General features: G+C 26.5%; 1 protein-coding gene across 1 annotated transcript; it reads left to right on the top strand.

The window, feature by feature from the left end:
* Positions 1 to 5,654: 5,654 nt before the first annotated feature.
* LOC145839048 (uncharacterized) lies at positions 5,655 to 18,659 on the top strand. The gene is made up of 10 exons (XM_082946660.1): positions 5,655 to 5,870; positions 6,238 to 6,747; positions 7,085 to 7,219; positions 7,492 to 7,687; positions 11,897 to 12,013; positions 12,221 to 12,345; positions 13,268 to 13,377; positions 16,308 to 16,450; positions 16,900 to 17,094; positions 17,440 to 18,659. The coding sequence occupies exons 1-10, from the start codon at positions 5,655 to 5,657 to the stop codon at positions 17,820 to 17,822; spliced, it is 2,130 nt and encodes a 709-aa protein (XP_082802786.1). The 3' UTR covers positions 17,823 to 18,659.
* Positions 18,660 to 20,948: the final 2,289 nt, after the last annotated feature.

Here is a 20,948-nt window from a genome sequence, read left to right as displayed (position 1 = left end):
GATAAAGTTATTAAAACGAAAGTTTTACCGCTTGGTAGCAGTAAGATGCGATTTAACTTGTTACAACTCGATTGATATTTTACTTAGAAAAAAAGTTTTTTGCTTGCTTATAGTTGATAGTAACCATATGTTCGAAAGTTTTACTTTTTCTTTTCAATTGATTTTTCGACCGAATAAGTTTACATCAGTTTTTCATGTCAAAACTTGTATGATGGTTGTTATTTAGTTTTATCAATTTTATTGTTAAAGCCTTTAGAAACAAAACAAAATAGTTATATTAGATTTTTCTGTTATTTTCTATAAAAATTAAAATGTTTAGTTTGATTTGAAATTAATTAGAGTACCTGGGTTTTCTTTAACATTTGTTTTTAAAGATAAGGAAACTCAAAATAAGAATAAATAAAATAATACGTAACAATATAAATGGTCCTTGTCATAGTCTATAATTTATAACAGCAATATACATTTAGACAGCTTAAATTACTATTTTTAGTGAACGTTTTTTATGAGAAATCATATTTAGTTACACAATGTGTATTTGTAATTTATTCTATTTTTAAACCATACACAGTTAGAAAGGTTTAAATTAAACAATGGTTTTGAATAACAAGCTTTGTTTAGAAACAGTGCGAACGTTTCATAAAAAGGCAAGTTTCAAGCAGTTTTAAAAAGTTAACTTCTAAATGCCATAAAAAGTTTAGTTTACGAAAAATATAAAAAAGAGTAAAAACAGTTTACAGTTGATTTTCGCTCACTTAGAGAAAGAAAAAGAGTGCTTTACACACAAGCAGAAAAAAAAAACTCAAGTAGACAATATATGACTACATAACATTATTACTAATAGCGAAGCGAATAAAAGCAAAATTTGATTAACAATTTTTTCGCTGTTGAAAAGTTTTGCTCTCTTTTTAAGTATAATATTACTCTTTTGCTTCTAAGCTAATGACGCGCTCTTTAGCTTGAAAATTAAAAACTCTTTTTTGTGCTACAGTGAAAATTTTGCCTTAGTCAGATCAGAGTTTTATTGTTAAAGTTGGTACTTATAGTAGAAAATTAAATAATCTCTGATTTTTATCAAATAAAACGATTTTTTTTAAACGTTTAGCTTAGAAAAGTGACTGTTTATGATAACTAGTTAACATATGTTTAATATGTTACTTCAGTTTTTTATGTTATGACTTTGTATGAATTGTTAAGTGCATTATTCAACCTGTTTTAAACCATAATAGATAGTTTTGCTAGAAATTTTTAAGCTAATCATTATTTTTAAACAATATGTTTAATTTAAATTACTTTTTTTTTCATTAGAGACGACTACTAGATATTAAAATTCAGTAGAAACCTTATACTAAAGCAAATTAAAAGTTTTAATTAAAAATTAATTTGAAAACTTGTTAGTTCAGTAGTAATTTATTAGACACAATTTATACTTTAGTTATTAAAAATCCATTTTTATATTGGTTTTGAAATAACTAATTTTCATTAGCCCATGGAACAAAAATAAATTGATTTTACTAGTTAATAAAAAACAAGGTTTATTGAGAATTTGATTTTTTTTTATTGGCAAATTGAAACAGAAACCAGAACAAAAGGCAGAGGAAAATCTTAAACTTAACTCCAACCAAAAAAGAAAGCTTATTTTCAATCAGTGATGAAATAAACCGGCCTTTCTAACCACAAAAACCGCCCAAGCGTATCTTTCTGCAAAAGAGTTTCTTTCATTATCTGCCTTTCAACAGTAGAAGCATAACAGTTGTCTACGCTTTATAAAAATCAGCTTAGTTTTACTTGAATGTTTTGGTTAATTTTTTGGTTTGATAAGTTTAAGAGATAAAACAGTGTATTTAAGTTTAAAAAGTTAGTGATAACATGTTAACATGTTGTTTGAAATATTGTACTGAAATCATTTGAATATTAAAGATTGAAAGTATTTAGTTTAGTCAAATATTAATGGGAGTTTATTTATATATGATATTATTTTAACTATTATTATTTAATGTCAAAAGCCATGAAAAAATAACTTTTGAGCGATTAAGAACACAAAAAGATTTGCTAATCATTTAATTTTTTTGTAAAAAAATTGTAATCAAGTATATATCACATTATAATGTAATAATTTAACTGTTTAATTTCGTGTTTACTTTATTACAAAGCTTTGTTTCATAGAACAAATACAACTCATATTTTTGTCTATTTTATTTTTAACACTCAAAGCAGACAAACGCTTATATCAAGTGGTGTCATGTCTACAGTTCATTTTCTCCTAATGTGCTTGTATAACTCACAGAAATAGGTGTAATATTTATTTCAATTTAAACGTGTTTGAAAATAAACTCTTTGCGTTTAAAGTAAGATGGTTTTGCTCACTAAAAAGTTTAGTATATTATGTTTTTCTTCTAAAGGATTTTTAAAGCGTATTTTGTCGAATAATAGCTCTCTAAATAGATATTTGAATAACTTTAAATACTTTTGAAGTGCTCTATTCTCTATTATACTTAAGCACGATGCCTATTGAAAAAGGTAGTTTTTCAATAATACTCTTCGTTTTTTTCAACTGTAGAGTAGTTTCATTATTTGTTACCCTATAGCTTTATAAAAAAAAATTTTGTAGTTTTTTAACTAATTTTACTACTTGATCAGTTTTAAATTCAAAGCTGTTTTATAAAATAATGTTGTGTTAAAGGTTTCTCAAATTTATTTTTTCTTCAGAAAATATGTTCAGTGCTCGAGCGAAACATACCAACCTTTCGTACATATTAATAGTTTTAATTGTTTAAAAATTTAAAACTTTTGAATAAAAATACGCAAAAGTATTGAGCTGCCAACCAACGTTACAATAACATACTTTGTTGCTTTAGAGCATAGAAAATCGAATAAAAGAATTGCCTTTGTTTCTACGCGGCCCACTGTTTTCGCTGTATTTTCTTTTTTGCTTGCCCTTTATTGTTGATTTTAAACGGAAATTTTCGTCTATTATATGAGCGTATTCTGTGTCAACTTTTTTATACAACACACGGCATAGAAAAAGTTTTCTTTTATTAAGAATGAACGCTATGTAAAAAGGGTAGGATGTTTTTGAGCTTATTTAGATAGAAGTTTCTGTGCTTTTATATTGTTGCTAAGGTTAGTTATTATTACTATAAATAAGTTGTGCGTATAACAGTTGCTGTGTTTGTTTTATTATATTTGTAGATGTTTTGTAAGTTCAAAGTATACAATATGAAGTAGTTATACAATACGTGAAAACAACTATTTAGCTTTATCAGCAGTTGTATATACAAACTTGATGTCAATGTAAATAGTTGGCTTCATAAGTGTAAAAAGTTTATAGTAATTTTATTCACAAGATTTAATATTTTATTAATTTTATGTTGTTGTTATCCGTGTTTATTTGAATAAATTTTAAGTTAATTTTTTAATAGTTTTCAGATAACTTTTAAGTAATAAAAGAATAAGTTAAAATGGTTTATTATTTTTAAAATACATGTTGTGAATTGACTTTTTTTATGCATAATTTCTACTGTATATTAAAGTATTAATTAGTAGTTATTTGGTTTGTTTATTTTTGATTTTATTTAGTTTATTAGTTATTAAATTTAATGTAAATATTTATTAAAAAAGTAGCAACAAACTATACAACAAGTAAAATAATTTCTTTATTTTATATTTACTGCTCCAAGCATTTGTTAAGTATAAAGTTAACTAATACATAAATAATTCAAAGTAGCTTTACAGATGCTACACTTAGTGTAAAAAAAAAGTTTATAAGAATTACTCTATCTAACAGACATATGATTTATTGTATTTTGATTATCTTATTGTCTGTCTAAACAGAAAAAAAACGATAAATTGTGTTGTTTTATTTGCTAGCCTAATTAATTCTAAAATCTATTAAACCAGAAAAGTTTCTTAGTTTTAAGCTTTGATGAAGTCTAATGGTTTGTTTTAAATTTATAGTCTTTTAAACTTTACTTTTTTAAATTGTTTCTAAATTTTAATACAGACATTTATTAAACTCAAGTAGAAGAGAATAACAAGAAACTTTTTAATTTAATTAAAGTTTCTAGGAAAAAATGTGCGGTTTTTATATTTATTAAAACAACTTGTAATAATAAAGCTTTTATGTTGCTATATTTAGAATATTAAATAGAATAAGCTAAACAACAACTTTACGACTTGTATAAAACAAACACTTTTTCTTTTTTAAATATACTTTTTAGTTTTTATTTTTACGAGCTAAACTTTTTAAGCTGAAACACTGTTTAAGTACTTCTAAAAAAGTAGTTTTTCATTGTTGTTTTTAAACTAAAAGCTGCTATTTTCAATTAAGATAAACAAACAGCCTTAATTTCAGTTCAAACCGACTTATTCTCTTGTAAATCTTCAGCAAAACAATGTAAAGGTTTAACTAAATCTCTATATAGCAAGCGGGCGTTGGCTAACATTTTTAATTTTATTACTATTATTAAAAGTTGAGCTCTCTTCGCTAAAGCAAAACTTTGTATCTTTGTTATTTTTTGTTTAAACGAAAAAGTATGTAGTTAAAATAACTACCTTATTGTTTTAGTAAACTTTTATTCTCTTTTTTAATACTATTTTTACTTGTTTTTTATAAAAAGAGGTAGTTTAGTTATATCTAGATAATGAAAAAAATAAATCATTTTTGTTTATTGCTTGCATGTAATGCTTTTATAGTTTTAGCATCAAAACAATGAATGATTTATGAATTTTTACAAACTCATAGTGTTTGTTGAGTATATGTAAGCTTTGAGCCAAACTATATTAATATAGATATATTCATTTTTTGAATTAAAGTGAAACCTCAGACTTGCTTTAAATTAGTTTTTAAAATTGAATTTGCTTACAAGTTACCGTTTGTTTTTCTGCTTACAGTTTTAAATTTTAATATAGTTTGTTTTGACCAATGATAAAGTTAAAACTAAAGGGCAGATTTTTAAAATTAATATTAGGATTTATAATAATTTAAAAGCTTAATTCAATGTGTTTTGTTTACAATGCTTATAAACTTTGCAGAAACTTTGATATTAATAACATCAAATGTCAAAACAAAAATTAAAATAAAGTCTAATCACGTTTTAACTGTTTTCACAGTCGTTAGAAATTACTTATGCTAAAAGAAGTATATTTGTACGTTAAGGTCATGTAGAATGCAACTTTTGCAATTAAAGTATAAAATTTAACGAAACTTTATAGTTTTACTTCCTACTTTTATTTCTTTTATTTTACATTGTGTAGAAATAATTAGTAGAAAAGTACAGTGAATAACTACATTTTTGGTGATCGTGATTTTTTATACTTAATTGAATTTTAAAATGTTTAAACTTCAAAAATATAAATTTTAAGAAATTTTAAAATATAAAACTGAGTGTATAAACTTAGTTCTTGAAAGTATTTACATGAAAACTGAAATTAGAAAAGCTCAAAAATAAGATAATTATCAAATTCATTACTTTTTGATGCATATAAGTTTTATTAATTTGCAATAAGTATTATTAAAAGCAATGAAACGTTTTTTTTTAATAACGATAAAACTTTAATATAATAAGAAAATAAATTTAGATAAATCAATGAATTTGTTCAAAGACAATAACCTACATCTTGTTTAGATAAATATAATTTCTAAAATATATAAAATGTCAACACTGAGCGAGATAGCGAACAGTTTGATCAAGCAGAGGAACGTGAACAACAACAACATATCCTCTCACAACGGGGAAAGTACCGACAATGGAACTTCGGTTGAAGACAAACCAGGGTCGGTTGAGTCGGACCAGAGCGTACTGATTATTGATGAGGATTTTCCCGCTTCTTCTTCGTCGGCGAGTCCCGAAGCTAACAAAGATCATCAGGTAATCATCTTTGACTTTATGTTGTTTTTTTTTACTCAAAACTCATAGTTTCATTTTATTAGAAGCGTATTGATATTTTAAACAAAGATTATTAAACTATTAGTTTTACACACTTACACATCAAAAAATTTAAATAAAGAATTCCAACAATATTAATACTTACTTTTCATTACACGTCTTAGTTTATTTCGTGATATTTTTTAGTGTTAAAACAGTTAGAAGACCATTAAAGGAATAGAAGCTAACAAAAGTTTACAAAAACTTCATTAAGCAATTTGAAGCCTTACAAGAGTATACACTTGCTAACTTAGAAAAAACAAAACAAGTAATACTAATAGCTTCTTGCTAACTAATTTTTACTCTGTAGGACGAAAAAGTATCACTGAAGCGACTTTCGAGCTTGTCGGACGGCGGGAGACGCGGCCGGAAGCGAAAGAAGCCGGAGAAGCACACGTCATATTCGACAAACGATGACGTCACAAACGGAGGGGAAGCAGATGATGACGTCACCACTAGGCAGTCGACGCCCTCCAGTGACAGCAACGACGGAAATTCGGACCCACCACAAACCAATCAGCAGTTGGCCACCACCGGAGGCAGCATTTTCAGCTTTCCGCAAGCCAAGCAGGACATCGCCAACCGCATACTGGACCACTTCAGGGACTTTTCGAAGCGGACCAATCACGAGCAGGGAGATTTGGGCGGGGAAACCCCCAACTTGCTAAATTTGCAGATGCAGCTGGCTAAGAGGAAGCTGGAGGCGATGAAGAGTTACGGGGGTATGAACTACAACACTTATCTGGATCCTACTAATGTGGTGGGAAGCAATGGCATTATTCCGGAGAGAACCATGAGACAGAATAACTGGGCTTTGAAGGTTTAATTTTATTATTTAACTTTCATATAAATTAATCAACGTTTTAAAACCTGTACAGCTGTATGTATTTTATGAAGCGTTAAGTATTTTTAGGCACAAATACTAAACTACTTAATCTAAAACTGCACTTTTGTTTATCGAGTTTTTATGTCGTATAGTATTGAGACTCAAAACTGTTAGGTAAGTTTATATTTCATTTAAGTATACATCTAGTAGATGTTAAGATTTACACTTCCTAAACTTAGCTACCAAAACGTTCGAAAACTTACTTTAATAAAACAATGTGATCGTTTTAAACTACTTAATAATTTTATAAAAACAAAAGAACAATCTAAAGGTTTGGAAAGATTGGGCGACGAACCGCAACATGCGACCGGACACACTTCAGGAGAAATACCCGATAGTTCCTGTCGAGATTGCAAGTGCCACTGTTGATGTCATCAGTTTCTGGCTGCCCAAGTTCATTATGGAGGTTTGTTGTTTCAAAAGTTTCAATGTTTTTGTGTTTTTTTATGTTTGTAAGAATTTATTACAAATTTGATCTTATTTGGAAAATTTTAATCTATCTGGCTTTATTCTATAGTAAGTTTTAGCAAATCATTTACTGAGATATTAATTTTTACCTAAAGAAGTACTTATAATTTGATTCAAGCCAAACTTGCAAAAAAAACACTTAAACGCAATATAAAATCACATTTACCAAGTAAGCACATAAAAAAAAGCAAAATATTTTTCAAAATGCAGGTGAGACGCAAAGACAAGAAGGCGTACCCTTCAGACACGCTGATGCAGATAGCGTCCGGTTTGCAGAGGTACCTGAAGCAGGTGATGTGCCGGGAAGACATCAACTTCTTTGACAAGTACACGGACACCTTCGCCGGATTCAGGGAGGCTTTGAAGATGAGAGGGGACCAACTTGTCACTGAGAACGTTCAAAGATGTAAGTTGCTAAAGTTTATATATATATGATGTATTCAGTAGTTTATATAATATTTTTCTAATATATTTAAACAATATAATTTTTTTTTTAAACTAACCAGTGTTTTAAAAGCTCATTTGCATTATCACTCATTAGTCAGATATTGCCCTTTACTAATATATACCTCCTGACTGTTAAAATACCCTCAAATATAGATATCAACCACTTTAGGAAACTTTATTTTGTGATGAGTTTTTACTTTTCATTAACAAGTTATCAGCATTAATGAACTTTGGTTTATATTTGACCGTATCAGCTTATTTAAATATTTTAGTTAAACTTTTTAAACTAATTTAAAAATTTTATCAATTGTTGTAAAACTAGAATTAACAACGCATTGTTTTCAAATTAAACTTTTAGTATTCAAGTATGTGACCATTGTGTTAAAGAAAATTATGAAAGCTCTAAAAATGTTAAATAATGAATAAAACATGTACAGATAAACTTTTACAAATTAATAAGTTTATAACAGAGAAAAAATAAAGTTTATAATATATTTTTCATATTTTTACTTTAAGTTGTTTTATTTACAGTTTCTGCTGGTAAAACTAGTGTAATTAATATGTCAACTTTTTTTACAAAAATAATATTGTCTAATATTTTTAAAAAGTTACATTTGATTAAACTAAACATGTTCTTACAAGTTTGTTAGTTTATTTTAATACAAATTATGTTTTGTTAAACAAAAATATCTAAAAATTTTAAGTATATATATATATATATATATATGTTAAAGTAAACTATTATCAAGAGTTTAAGTAAGAAAAAAAAATTGCTTTTAATAATTTAAATCAGCTGGTCTACTTCTAAAGCCTAAGTACAAGGTAAACAAAGACTTAGTTCACTGTATAATATGTTCAACGCTTTATCTACGTTGGTATACGCTGTTCGAACTTTAGCATAATTTTAATTAATTTTTAACTAGTAAACTCCCAACAAGGTATGAAACTTGTTCTAAATATTAAAAATTTTATTACCACATGCTGAGTTTGAAACTGTAGGAGCGTAAAATAAGTGTGTGGTCTAAATATTATTGATTTAACAAATTTGATACTTGTCAAATATTAGCCTTTTATTAGTCATATTGTCCGCTTTAAAAAAATTTGTTGTATTTAAAGTTTAAAATTTAAATTAGTAAAAGTTAACTTGTGAAGTAAGATTTTTTTACATTTATAGTGTTTTTTTTCAGATTTCTTATGCAATCTAAAAACCTTATTGTGTTTAAAACATTAATTTACAAGTTTTATACTTTTTAAATCGGTTAACCTTGTTTTTTAAATTTAATTAAACAGTTAATATTTTATACTATCAACTTTAAAAACAAACAGACTTATATCTCTGAAACGTCTAAACTAATCATTAAAATTAAATTTCTATTTCAACCGACATCAATATTCATATGCTTTATTGATTAGATGTTTAGATAAATTACATTATATACTTAAACTTAATCTAGTTAAAGATCATTTGTTATTGAACTAGCATATTTATAAAAACCTTTAGATAAATTTTTCACTGTTTTTTTCATTATTCGAAGTAACTGATTTAACTATACAGAAATAAATTAATTGAAAAATAAAAACATTTTTCAAACGAGGAAATTAAATTTATTAGGCAACATGTTTGTTTAGATAAGTTCGAGTAACAAATACACAAGCATGTACCAATTCCTTGCGGCTATGAATTATTAAACCTTGTATGTTCGGTATTAATGATAATATTTAGAGAATCATAATAAACAAAAGAGAAAAACGAGAAAGTTTTTGTAAACATCAGCAGTTGTTTTTAAACGACATAATATTAGTAGGCTGGATATGTTTATATACTTTGTAACATTTAAAACGTTGCTTTTTATTTTTACTTTGTATCTGTTTATATTATACTTTTTTCAAGATAAAAAAGAAAGAAGAAATAGATTAAGTTGTTTATTAAAATTGCTTACTTTAAGATAAATTTTATTGTAACATCTTTCGATTTCTTTCACATGTACACTTAAATATCCTTACACACTACTTAACTTTTATCAAAATACATTTTTTTTTTAAATCTCAACTTTCTAATATACGTTCTAAGTACAATAGGTTCTTCAAAAGTATATTTTATCAATATTTTTTTATTTTAATTAATAAAAATAAAATAGAATGGAATTAAAAAAAAAAAACAATAAAAATAAACATTAATTTTGTAACATTATTAATACAAATCTAAGTTTATGATAAACCAAAAATAGTTATATTATGTATAGAAGCCAATATGTTAGTAAAAAAAAAGAGTGCAATAAAACTGTATTGTGCATAGTGCAGAAAGCCTTTTATTTACGAAAAGTTTCAGTATTTTACATTTGTTAAGTAACGAAAACTATTTCCTCCCTAGAACAGAATGTTTTTGAGTTTTTCCGTCTTGTTTTAAATAATAGCTTTTTGTAGTAACAGCATTGTTTTTGGCCAATGAAGTTTTAAAAAGATCATCTAAGTTTACTTACTGCTTCTAACTTCAGCATTTCAGCCTTAAATATTTCATTACTTTATTAGGAAAATTTTTCTTTTTGTTAAAACGTTCCTTTTTGCTACCATTTGTAAATGCAATAAGTATAACAAGCGTTTTAAGAGCTTAGAATTCTCAAGTTATGAAAGTGGATAATTAAAAACGTTTAGCTTATACTCTAAAGCTTGTATATATCTGTTATATCTGAAACTGAATAGTAAAAGGAAGTTTACAAAAAAGATTTAATTTATGACAAAGTATTATGCTTTTAACATGGGTTAAAAATGTATAAACTTATTTGTTCAATCATTGAGTAATGATAAACACTAGTGTTTTTTATTTAAGCTTAAATAGCTTAGTGCTTTTATTACAAAATTCATTTTATATACTATTTTTATACAAAGACTTGCGTTTTGAATATTAAGCTTGTGCGTATATAAAGTATTTTTCATGACAATACAAATAATAGTACTTATTCATACTTTCAAACAGCTTTATATCGTTTCGTTCCTATTTTTACCTCTACGCGTAAAATTCGTTGCTTATGAAAACATCGCATAAAAATTTCATATAGAGAAATAAATTTATCGTTAAATTGAGTAAAGATATCAAGTTTACATTTACGATATATCTAAGTAAACTCTCAGTATAGCCTTAAGGGCTGTTTGTATTAGAAAGCTTGTTTATACATTATCGTTAGAAGAGTTAACTTTACTTTTATGATGATTATACACAAGGCAAGGTGTACTGTATATTTTCAATGTATTTTTAACAATAGATTAAAGGTTTTAAAAATAAATTAATTCTAGGCTGTTTTTTGAATATACACGATTTTTTAATCAAGCCAATAAAAACTTTTTTTTTATTATCTTTATCTTAAACTTTTTTAAAAACTGTATTTCAAAGCTTTAAAAGTTTAAAATAAATTATTAAATTAGCTTCTTTAAACAAGGCAATAAGCACATTTCAAAACCAAAATACATGATAATTACTAAAGTAGCTGCTACAAAACATTTCGATTTTAGTATGTCGTAAGTATTTTTATTACCTTACTCTCTACTCCTTAGAGCTTAATACTTAGCAAAACATTTAAATTTATACTTTAGAACTACCTAAAATTAACAGGAGTTAAAAACCACTAATACTAAATGCTGATAATAGATCTAAATTAAGCAGTGCAGCTTGTAGCTTTTAATTTTACAATAAAGATAAAAGTTTAATTTAAAAACAAACTTTTGAATTTAATTGATTATAGAAAAAAATAGTATACAGAATTAAATAAACTAACTTAATGTTTTAAATAACATCAAATAAACAAAAGTAAATAATATGCTAGACAATCTACGTCACTATAAGATAGGTTTTTATGTAAACTTGTACAGTTTTTTACGATGAAATTAATTCTTTTTCTCATGAAATTACCAAAAATTTAAGTAATTTAATGTTGAACAAAAAAGCTAGCAAAACTTAACAATAATGTTTAGCTAGGTTTTTTTTCTTAAACTTGTTATTGAGTTTAATTTAAGCGTTATAACTTAAATGTTTTTTGCACAATGAACTAATATTTCACGATGGTTATTACTTGTTAAGATACTTGCTTTACTGGGACTTTGTTTATGTGTTTTTGACAATTTTATGTAAAATTTTTATTAATTTAGTATTATATATATAATAATATAATTTCAGATTCAAACTTGCCGTTGGGAATGATGCAGGCAAAAAACATGGAAACTTCTAGAAGGCAAAGAAAAGGTTTACAAGGACACAACTACAACAACTTCAAATACCAAATCAGCAACTTTTGTAAGTTTAAACTAAACTTAAAGTTAAGTTTGCACAAAAACAAATTTTGCTGTTTAGTTTATGTTAAGCCCTAATTAAGCTGTTAAGTTTTACATCTGATTTTACAATATTTGTACTTTCAGTTGATTAAGGTTTAAAACAGATACATTTGAAAGCTGTTTTATATAAAAAATAATGATTAAATTCAAACTTTACATTTTTTTACAGCTGGTAAGAACCAATTCGTGGCTGGTTTGACTGACGAACAGCTATGGAGTTGTGGATATTTCAATTCAGAATCTGCTAAAGGACTCTTTCATATTGTTTTCTACCACAACTGCGTTGAATTTGAGGTTAATTTCGATTGTTTATTGAAGCAATAGTTTGTAATTTAGTGAATAAGAAGATACTCAATTTATACCTATTCAGTACTAATTCTCAAAAAATAATAATTTTAACCTCGAGAGTTTTTTTCATGACAAACTAAGGAGACTAATTTGTTTTATTATTGTTTGGTTTTGTGAAGTTCAATCTGAAAAAAAAATTATATCGAAGTATAATGCTCAGCTAAACTGTAGTAATCTTAATATATTAAAGTTCAATAGAAAGGTTATGTTCCTGTTTTAAAGCAGTACTAAGTAAATATAAAAGATTTTTAAAGCCTAAATTATTTATCTAAAATTGACATTTCTGTCAAATATATACTCTTTTATTTTAAAGTGCTGTGTTCGAAGATTTCAAGTATTTTAGATAGATTTATTTGATTGTTATACATACTTAAAATAGTTCAATTTATAAATTAGTACTTTTTAAACATTTGCGTAGTCTAAAACAAAATATGTAATGAAGTATGTTACAGTAATATACTCGAAAGACGCCCTTACAATGCAAAAGATGCTCAATTTAAATCATTTGCACATATGCATATAACAAAAATTGTTTTATAAAAAACAAATTTTGATTTGTTTTAAACTGTTTAGTTAGTTTCAGATTAAACTTTACAAAATGATCATGTCATTTTAAAACAAATATATTTCTATATGTTAAAAATTTTAAGCTAAAATTGTTTTTTGGTTTCATATTTATCTTTTTCTATAGTTATCAGCTTTTCTATTATTACCAGTTGCTGTAGTTTTTTTTAAATAGCATCTATTTGAAAAGCGACCAATCATAGCATCTATCATTATCATTAAAAGTTAATGAAAATGATGAATGAGTTTATTAAACAATTATTAATAATAAACATTTATAGAACATATTTGTTAATGTTTGCAGATTGGAAACATGGAGGAACACCACGAAATGAAGGTTGAGCAGTTCAAGTTTGTCAACAACAAGGAAACGGGAGATGTGGAGCGCATGGAGTTTAAAAGAATAGAAGTGAAGTTAGTATCTTTTGAGTATATTCACAACGATAACCAATATGTTAAGTTGATGATGAGCTGAGTTTAAATCTAAGTATAAAGTTTAAAATGAGTTAGTTAAAAGTTTAAATAGAGCGTAAGTAAGCAGATTCAGTGTGTAGTTTGAAAATACTAAAAAGTCGTTTAATGGAGTTTGAAAGAAAAGAAGTGAAGTTAGTATTTTGTTAACAATGAGTTGAGTTAACCCTTTATCGGTTTCAAATGAGTCTTTTAAGTCGAACAAAGCATAAGTAAACGGGTACATTGTGTAGTTTCAATCCTACTAACAATAGTTCAACCCAAGTTAAGTGTTCAAGATCAAAATAACTTTGTATGTAAAAAATTTCGAACAGGCATACCTTACAATTCAATGTTTTGGAAACTTTATCCTCAAAAAAACTATTGTGTTTTCTACCTTATGTATCCTACAGCGGCTTTTATTCGTAGTCAGAACAAAATTATTTAATTATAAACATCCTGAGCTAAAGTGGCAATTTTTAACAGGCATAAACAACTTAGTATTAAACAAACAAGTATCTGTTTTGTTACGTATTATACTTAGTAAAACATTAACATAAGCAGTTTCTATAACAAAATTACTTTAGAAGTTTTACGACAGTGAGCTAATTTGAAGACTTATATGACTTAAAAGTAAAACTTTGTATTAAAATTCTATTTTAACTACTTCTTTAGAAAAATATAAGTTATTATCCAGGTATTAAGCTTAAAAAGAAAACCTTTTTTTCGCTTTTTACAATTACAATAAGATAGATAACCTTATTGTACTTGGTATTTTATTTATGCTTTTTAAAAGCGTTTAGAAGTAAGCCTTCATTTCTTAAGTATTTCCTTCAAGCTTTTTAAACTCTACAGTAACTTTAGCACTTATCTTATTTGGTTTAAACTTCCTTTTCGTTCTACTTGCTATAACTTTTTACAAGTGTAGAAAAGTTTTCAAAGCACTTGAGCACAAACGCTTGACTTATCTACTTTTTATTTGCCACTCATAAAAACTCACGCCAGCTCAAATAACAATCTTGATTACATAAAAAACAACGAACCAAAAAGTTCTGTTATATATTAACAAACGGCTTATAAAATAAAAATTACACTTTTAAAATTTAAACAATGACGGAGAGCAGCGTTTCGTAAAAATGTTTGCTTTGTAACTAAACTACACTGTTATTATCAACGCTTTTGGCAAACAGCAATGTAATGTAAAGTCTAATAAAAAGTTCAAAAACTTTAAAGCTGCCAGCAAAGTAGCGATTTATGCGGATTAACTTTTGAGATTTTTATTCGGCGATAAACTGCTGATAAATTAAAAGCGTCCATTAAATAGAGATAATTTACATGCATTAAACATGAACCTAAAAAAAATCAAATTTAGTACAAAACGTTTTACTAGGTTAGTTTTAACGTTTTAATAAGTTTAAACTTATACTTTTTTGACAGCATAAACACAACTTCTAATTAAAATTTTATTTCTGAGAAAAAAATAAGAGCAAGCAATGATAATTGCAAACGTAAAATGAAAATTAGCTAAGTTATGCTTTATGGTTAAGAAGTTTACTCAAACTTAATTTTTAAGAAAACATTTAAGCATAATTTTTTAATTAGCTCGCACAGATTTGACAGAAACTTTATAAAAAAACTGCTTTATGTTTTTGAATTATTGCAATGCAATAGCTCAGTCAGATAATAAGCTTAGAAAACAAATAAAACTAAAAGGTTATGGTGCCCACTGTAAAAAAGTAGTTTCATGTAAAAACAAGAGTGAAATTTTCGTACTAAACATCTGTCAGCAGCAGTTTTATTTACATGAAAAAGAAGATAAGTAAGAAACAGTATATAGATTTATTAGCAGAGAAGCACACGCACACACATTTAACATATAGAAGTTTTAAATCTGATTTTGTTTACTTTATTGTGAAGCACTCCACTCTTTTTTTTATTAAACTTGGATAAAAAATAGGCACTTATCTCGTTCTGTGCTGTAAGTTTTATGCTTTTTAATGTTTTTTTTTTTCATGTATATTTTGCTGTCTACAAATTAATGTGATTTTACTTTTTAGTTTTTTGGCATCAAACGCGTTTTTCTTATTAAAAGCGTGTTAATTAATTCTGTATATATGTTTTCTTCAAACTATTGCTTTGATATATTTTTAAAGCATGTATTTTTTATATTAAAACAATATATTATTGATTTATATATACAGGTTTGTAATAAAATATATATTTTTGTGTTTCATGTACTTTTAATAAGCAAAAAATAATAATTTGATAGACAATTGATAATTGTATACGAAAATTTACCAGTTTTACTTGTTTATAAAACTTGTCTTTCAAAGATTGAAGTTTGCTAATTTGTATTTTTTATAACTTAAGCATAAACTGTATATCAAAAATAATTTACGTGTTCAAATGTATTAAATTTTTAATTAAAAGATAATAAATAAAAAAACATGATTAAACAAACTTAAAGTTATGCTTATAATATATAAAATCAACAGGTCAAATAAAGTTTTGACACTCTTCATTTAATTAGTATATGTTTAAATAATTGATAGTTAAAGTAATATTTTTATTAGAATTTATTTTAACAAAAATATATCTATATTACAGTGCAAAAGGTAAAGTTTAATAAGAATTAATTTTTTTTACAAACACAGTCAATTTCTCTAAAAAAACTAGTTTATAAAAATATGTATCTGATACACAATTAATGTTATATATTCAGAAATTACACATCTTCAAATGGCAAAATTACATATATGTTTATACAAATATGATGTTATAACCAAGGAAAGCCAGTTGTAGTACTAATAGTTATCTTATACAATAATAAATCAACAATTTTAAAATAGAAAACTTAACAACTCAATAAATAATCAAAATAATTATTGCTCCAGACACTACACTTCTTCAACTGGTACCAAAACCCTGACACTGAAAGCTGAACCCGGCAACCCAAGGTGCCTGGTTAAATTTTACCGGGAATACTTGAGCCTGGTGCCGTCTAGCGGACCTTTTTATCGCAGGCCGCTGCAAACTGGTTTGTTTCTTTTTGTGTAAAACGACTTATAGTTTGTCAGTTTGTTGGGTTAATGCTAAAAACGCTCTGCAGTAACTGTTTAGTTTAAAATATGTAGCTACCACACTACAAAGTTAAAAAAGTCTCTGTTTATTTCTAACTCTAAACGTCGTAAATATCAAAGCTCAACAATGTTATTTATTTGTGAACTTTACTTGATTTCCAACATACTACTACAACATAAAAAATCTAAAGTTTTTGTTAAGTAAAAAATAAAATTGCAACTTACCGCATTTTTAAATCTGTAAAACATAAGGATTTTGCTAAACGTATATGCACTATAAGTTTGATAATGGATGCACTGTACTTTTTTTAACAGAAAAAAAAAAGTTCAGAAAAGAAAAATAAATAGTTTATAATCCACTACATACATGTATAAAACAAAATATTGCAACTATTTTTTTCCACAGCTGATTCTTCTTCAACGCCCAGATTCAGTTTCAACCCGGTTGGAATCAACAAACTGCGTGAGACTTACAAGCAGATGTTCACCAACGAGAAGCCGGCGAGCGTTCGCAGGTCAGGGAAAGTCCGGAAACAAGAGCAGGAGCCAATCAACGGGCAGTATTCGAGTGACAGCGTTCAGAGCAATGTTTCCAACCACGGTTGTTATTTAAAAAAAAAGTAATAAAATAACAGAGATATATTTTATAAAATAATTTTGACATCAATCATCATTTAAAGTAAACCAAAGAACATGCAATTGTTTTTGTTAATTACCCTTCTTCAAAACCTCAAGGTTTTAGTTAAAAGCTTGTAAGATAGACAACATTACTAAATTTAAAGATTTCATTTATGATTTTAACTATAAATAAACTTGCTTGTTCTAATTATATTTATTAGATGATAAGATAAGCGCTAAGATTTTATAAAAAAAATAAAGAGTTATAGACTTTCAATGATTACAATTTCAACCAAACAAAGGTATTTCAATTATTCATTATCAACAGACACCCAGGAAAGAAATATGAGGTTGTTCAAGGAAATTTCTGCGAAGCTGGTCAGCGACGGCCACCTCAAGCGTGACAAGATCGACCAATCAGCTGCCAGCATTCAGACAAACAGCCAATCAAGCAGCTTCAAAGACAAGCTCGAGGCGTTCTCAATGAACAGAAGAAGCGACGAAGCAAACTCTAAGGAGGAGGAGACGAGGAAGAGGAGCTTGTCGGAACCGTTGCAGGTGAAGCAGGAGCCTACATCGGCTCCAGGGGCGACCAGTCAGGAGGAAAAAGCGACGCCTGGCGACGAAACCCTGCTGATGCAGGTGCCAAGCAACGTGAGGGTGGTGACCATCAAGAAGGGAGGAAGGATGTGGAACTTCGAGCTGAAGTAGGGTTTATGACGTAACAAAACATTTGGTCATTCCAGTGTCGTCTTTGTAGATTGACGGCAAAATTTCAGAGTTAAAATTTACATTCGAGTTTTTTGTTTAACATGTTTAAACTCATAATGTATTATTTTTAGGTATTTATATGAAAATTTTGATTGAGAAAAACTTACGTCAGTGACCGAATTTTATTTAAGTAACCAAAACTTTTTAATATCATCATTCCAGTAAATAGTTTTAAGGTCTTTAAATAAACTGCTGCTGTGTAAATCGGATAAAAGTAGTTTTAAGTTAAGTATGTTGAGAACTTTTTTGAATGATAAAGGGGACATTAAAAAGTTTGAGATAGTATTTTAGTATAGCTGAACGTTTGTTTTTTAGTGTAAAAAACTATTAAAAATAATGAACTTATGCCTAAGTGCCACAAGTTTTACCAACTGTTTTAGTAAATTCAAGTGCATTTATATAAATACATGCACAACTGCCTACGTAAAAAGTATAACAGAAAAGCTGAATAAGTGGTATTGTAAAAACTTTTAGTTATTTAAACCGCTTTTTAGTCAAACTAACTAAGTAAATAATATATATAAATTATAAGTGAACTACATATTAATGATTTTGCTATAATATATGTATATACTTTTCATATAAGACTCATTTGTAAAACGAATTTGGTACAAGTTCGCAAGCATTATAAAATTTCTTGTGTACCTCATTTTTCCAGCTTTGTACGTCGTTGAAGCTTTAGATTTATACCTGATAATTTTAAAAGAAGCAAGTTTTAACCACAAGTTCACACTTTACGAGTCGATTTTTCTCTTTACTATATATATATGACCTGTCTTTAACGTTTATACTTTGTTCAAGTTTCATGTCTACTGATACTCGTTTTTGTTCTGCGATGTTTTTGTTTTTGATCGCTGTTAAAGTGTATTGAATAAAGTAGATAAATATTTTTGTATGTTTTTACTATTTTTTTAGTTATTAAGCATGTTAAGCTTTCATAAATACATTAAAAAAAAAGAACACCATAGTGTTAAAGAAAGACTAGTTTTTATAGTATGGTAATAAGTTATAGTTAATATAAATAGTATTACCTTTTTACTTTGTTGGACAAACTTAATTTATTTGCTAACAAAAAGTTATCAAAATTTTAATCACGTGATTCAAGTTAAGCGAAGCGTGCAAAACTCATCCACTGATTTATAATTCTCTCGTTTTAAATTCTCTCAAACTTAATTGCACTAATAAAAGTTGATCAGCGTGTAATAGATTATAATTTTACAAAAAAAAAACTTATTTAGTGATAAAAACTTCGCTAAATATCTACTGCTAATTTTCAAAACTAGTAGTTTTTTTGCTGAAGTGCGTTGTAGTAAATTTTCTGAATGAACTTCATGTGATAATTGTATTTATCTATAGTTAATTTAGTTCTACACTGTTTTCAGTGAGAATTGTATGTGTTATCTAACTTTTGGCAAACAAGTTATGAGTAATACAAAAACTAAACGCTCACTTTATCGCATTTTATTTTTACACTCATTGAGTATACATTTAAAAGAAAACATAAACTAGTTATTCAATTTTAGTTTTAGTTAAAGCAATTTTAAGCTTCGTAGTCTAGTTTACACACAATAGTTTACTTAATGATCTAATGTGCGTTGTTTCTCAAACCTTTTTTTAAGCAACTTTTCTAGTAAACTCAATTAATGCTGTTTAACTTGTAAAAACGTAATGTAGCTTAGATATCTGAAACATGCTTTGTACAAGCAATACTTTATTTTAAACAACATTTAATCAAATATTTTTATAACTTTTTATTACTTAATATTTATTAAGTGTGATAAAAACTACTTAATACTTATCTAAAATCTAAGAACTTACAGTTACAATATTAATTCTAATTATAAATCTAGTTTAAGATTTTATGCTGAGCGATAAATAAATACTATGAATACTTTTGTTTTTTTAAGTTATTAAGCCGTTTATTATATTACAAATTTTTATTTGATCGGTACAAATATGATAAATTTAACTGTAGACAGTTTTATTATTTAAAACCTCAAAAAGTTATAAGTAATCACTTAGAATTAAAAAGTTATATAACTATCAACAAACCTTTAAAATTCCTTCTATATATGTTTAACAATGAAACAAATTTTACAATATCTTATTTTATAAGTTTTGATAATTGCATAAACATTTTTGTATACTTGCAAAACATAAAACTACATTAACACATCTAGATATTCTTCAAAGCTTTTAAAAGACATTTTAGTACTTACTGCACAACGACAAACAGTTTTCTTACATAGTATAATTTCTGATGCAATAACTTTTTGTGACTAATTAGAACGAGAATACTTATAGTGTTTTATAAGAAATACCTTCATAAATTATGTATTAAGCTAACTTGATCATAGTGTTTTATATTTAGACCAAAATTTATTTTGAAAAGTAGTTTTAGATTTCACAGTTATACTTTAACTACAGTAAAAAAAGTTCTACCTTAAGTATTCTTTATTTATTTATCAGTCTATTTTTCTTAAATTCATATTTTTATTTTATGATTTTAATTATTTATTTGTTTTCTAAAATAAAGCTAATAAAAAAGTTCCGTTTTTTTTTAGCAGATAGACTTAGTTACCTCATTATCAGACTACATCAGTATAACTAAAAAACAATGTTTTAACACAGTTTAGGTTTGTGTGAAACCACATTGACAAAACAACCCAAGCTAGTGGCACTGTAGCAAATATTATTACGTCATATAAAAACTGTCACGTGTCTTGTTACAGAGAATATTTTTGTAGGTTACAAAGCACCGAAAAAAAAAACTATATTTAGAATTTTGACCAACATTCGGTTATTTTTACAGTTTAAATTTCGTAACTATAGTCTTCGTAGTTTAGTATAGTTTTTACGTATGTATATATTTAGCGAAAAATTAAATTAAAAATTAAATCTCTGTGAGCTATGAATTGAAGTTAACTGATCACAATAAATAAGTAGTATAAAAATGTTTAACAAAGTGCTTAAACTTTTATATCAGTTACTTGTTCAGTAGAATAATGGATGTATGCAATTAACTAATTTAGTTCTTTTCAACAAAAGCAATTTATTTGTAAGTAT

The sequence above is a fragment of the Thalia democratica genome, chromosome 6 (genome assembly GCF_965202585.1).
Source record: "Thalia democratica chromosome 6, ktThaDemo2.hap1.1, whole genome shotgun sequence".
NCBI lineage: Eukaryota > Metazoa > Chordata > Thaliacea > Salpida > Salpidae > Thalia > Thalia democratica.
This window is presented reverse-complemented; position numbering and strand designations above follow the sequence as displayed.

What these genes read in the sequence shown, in the direction of transcription:
- LOC145839048 (XM_082946660.1), top strand. Translation starts at nt 5,655, where the DNA reads ATGTCAACACTGAGCGAGATAGCGAACAGTTTGATCAAGCAGAGGAAC. An exon ending in TGCCCAAGTTCATTATGGAG is followed by an intron (nt 7,220 to 7,491) that starts GTTTGTTGTTTC and finishes TTCAAAATGCAG; the next exon opens with GTGAGACGCAAAGACAAGAA. An exon ending in CACTGAGAACGTTCAAAGAT is followed by an intron (nt 7,688 to 11,896) that starts GTAAGTTGCTAA and finishes ATATAATTTCAG; the next exon opens with ATTCAAACTTGCCGTTGGGA.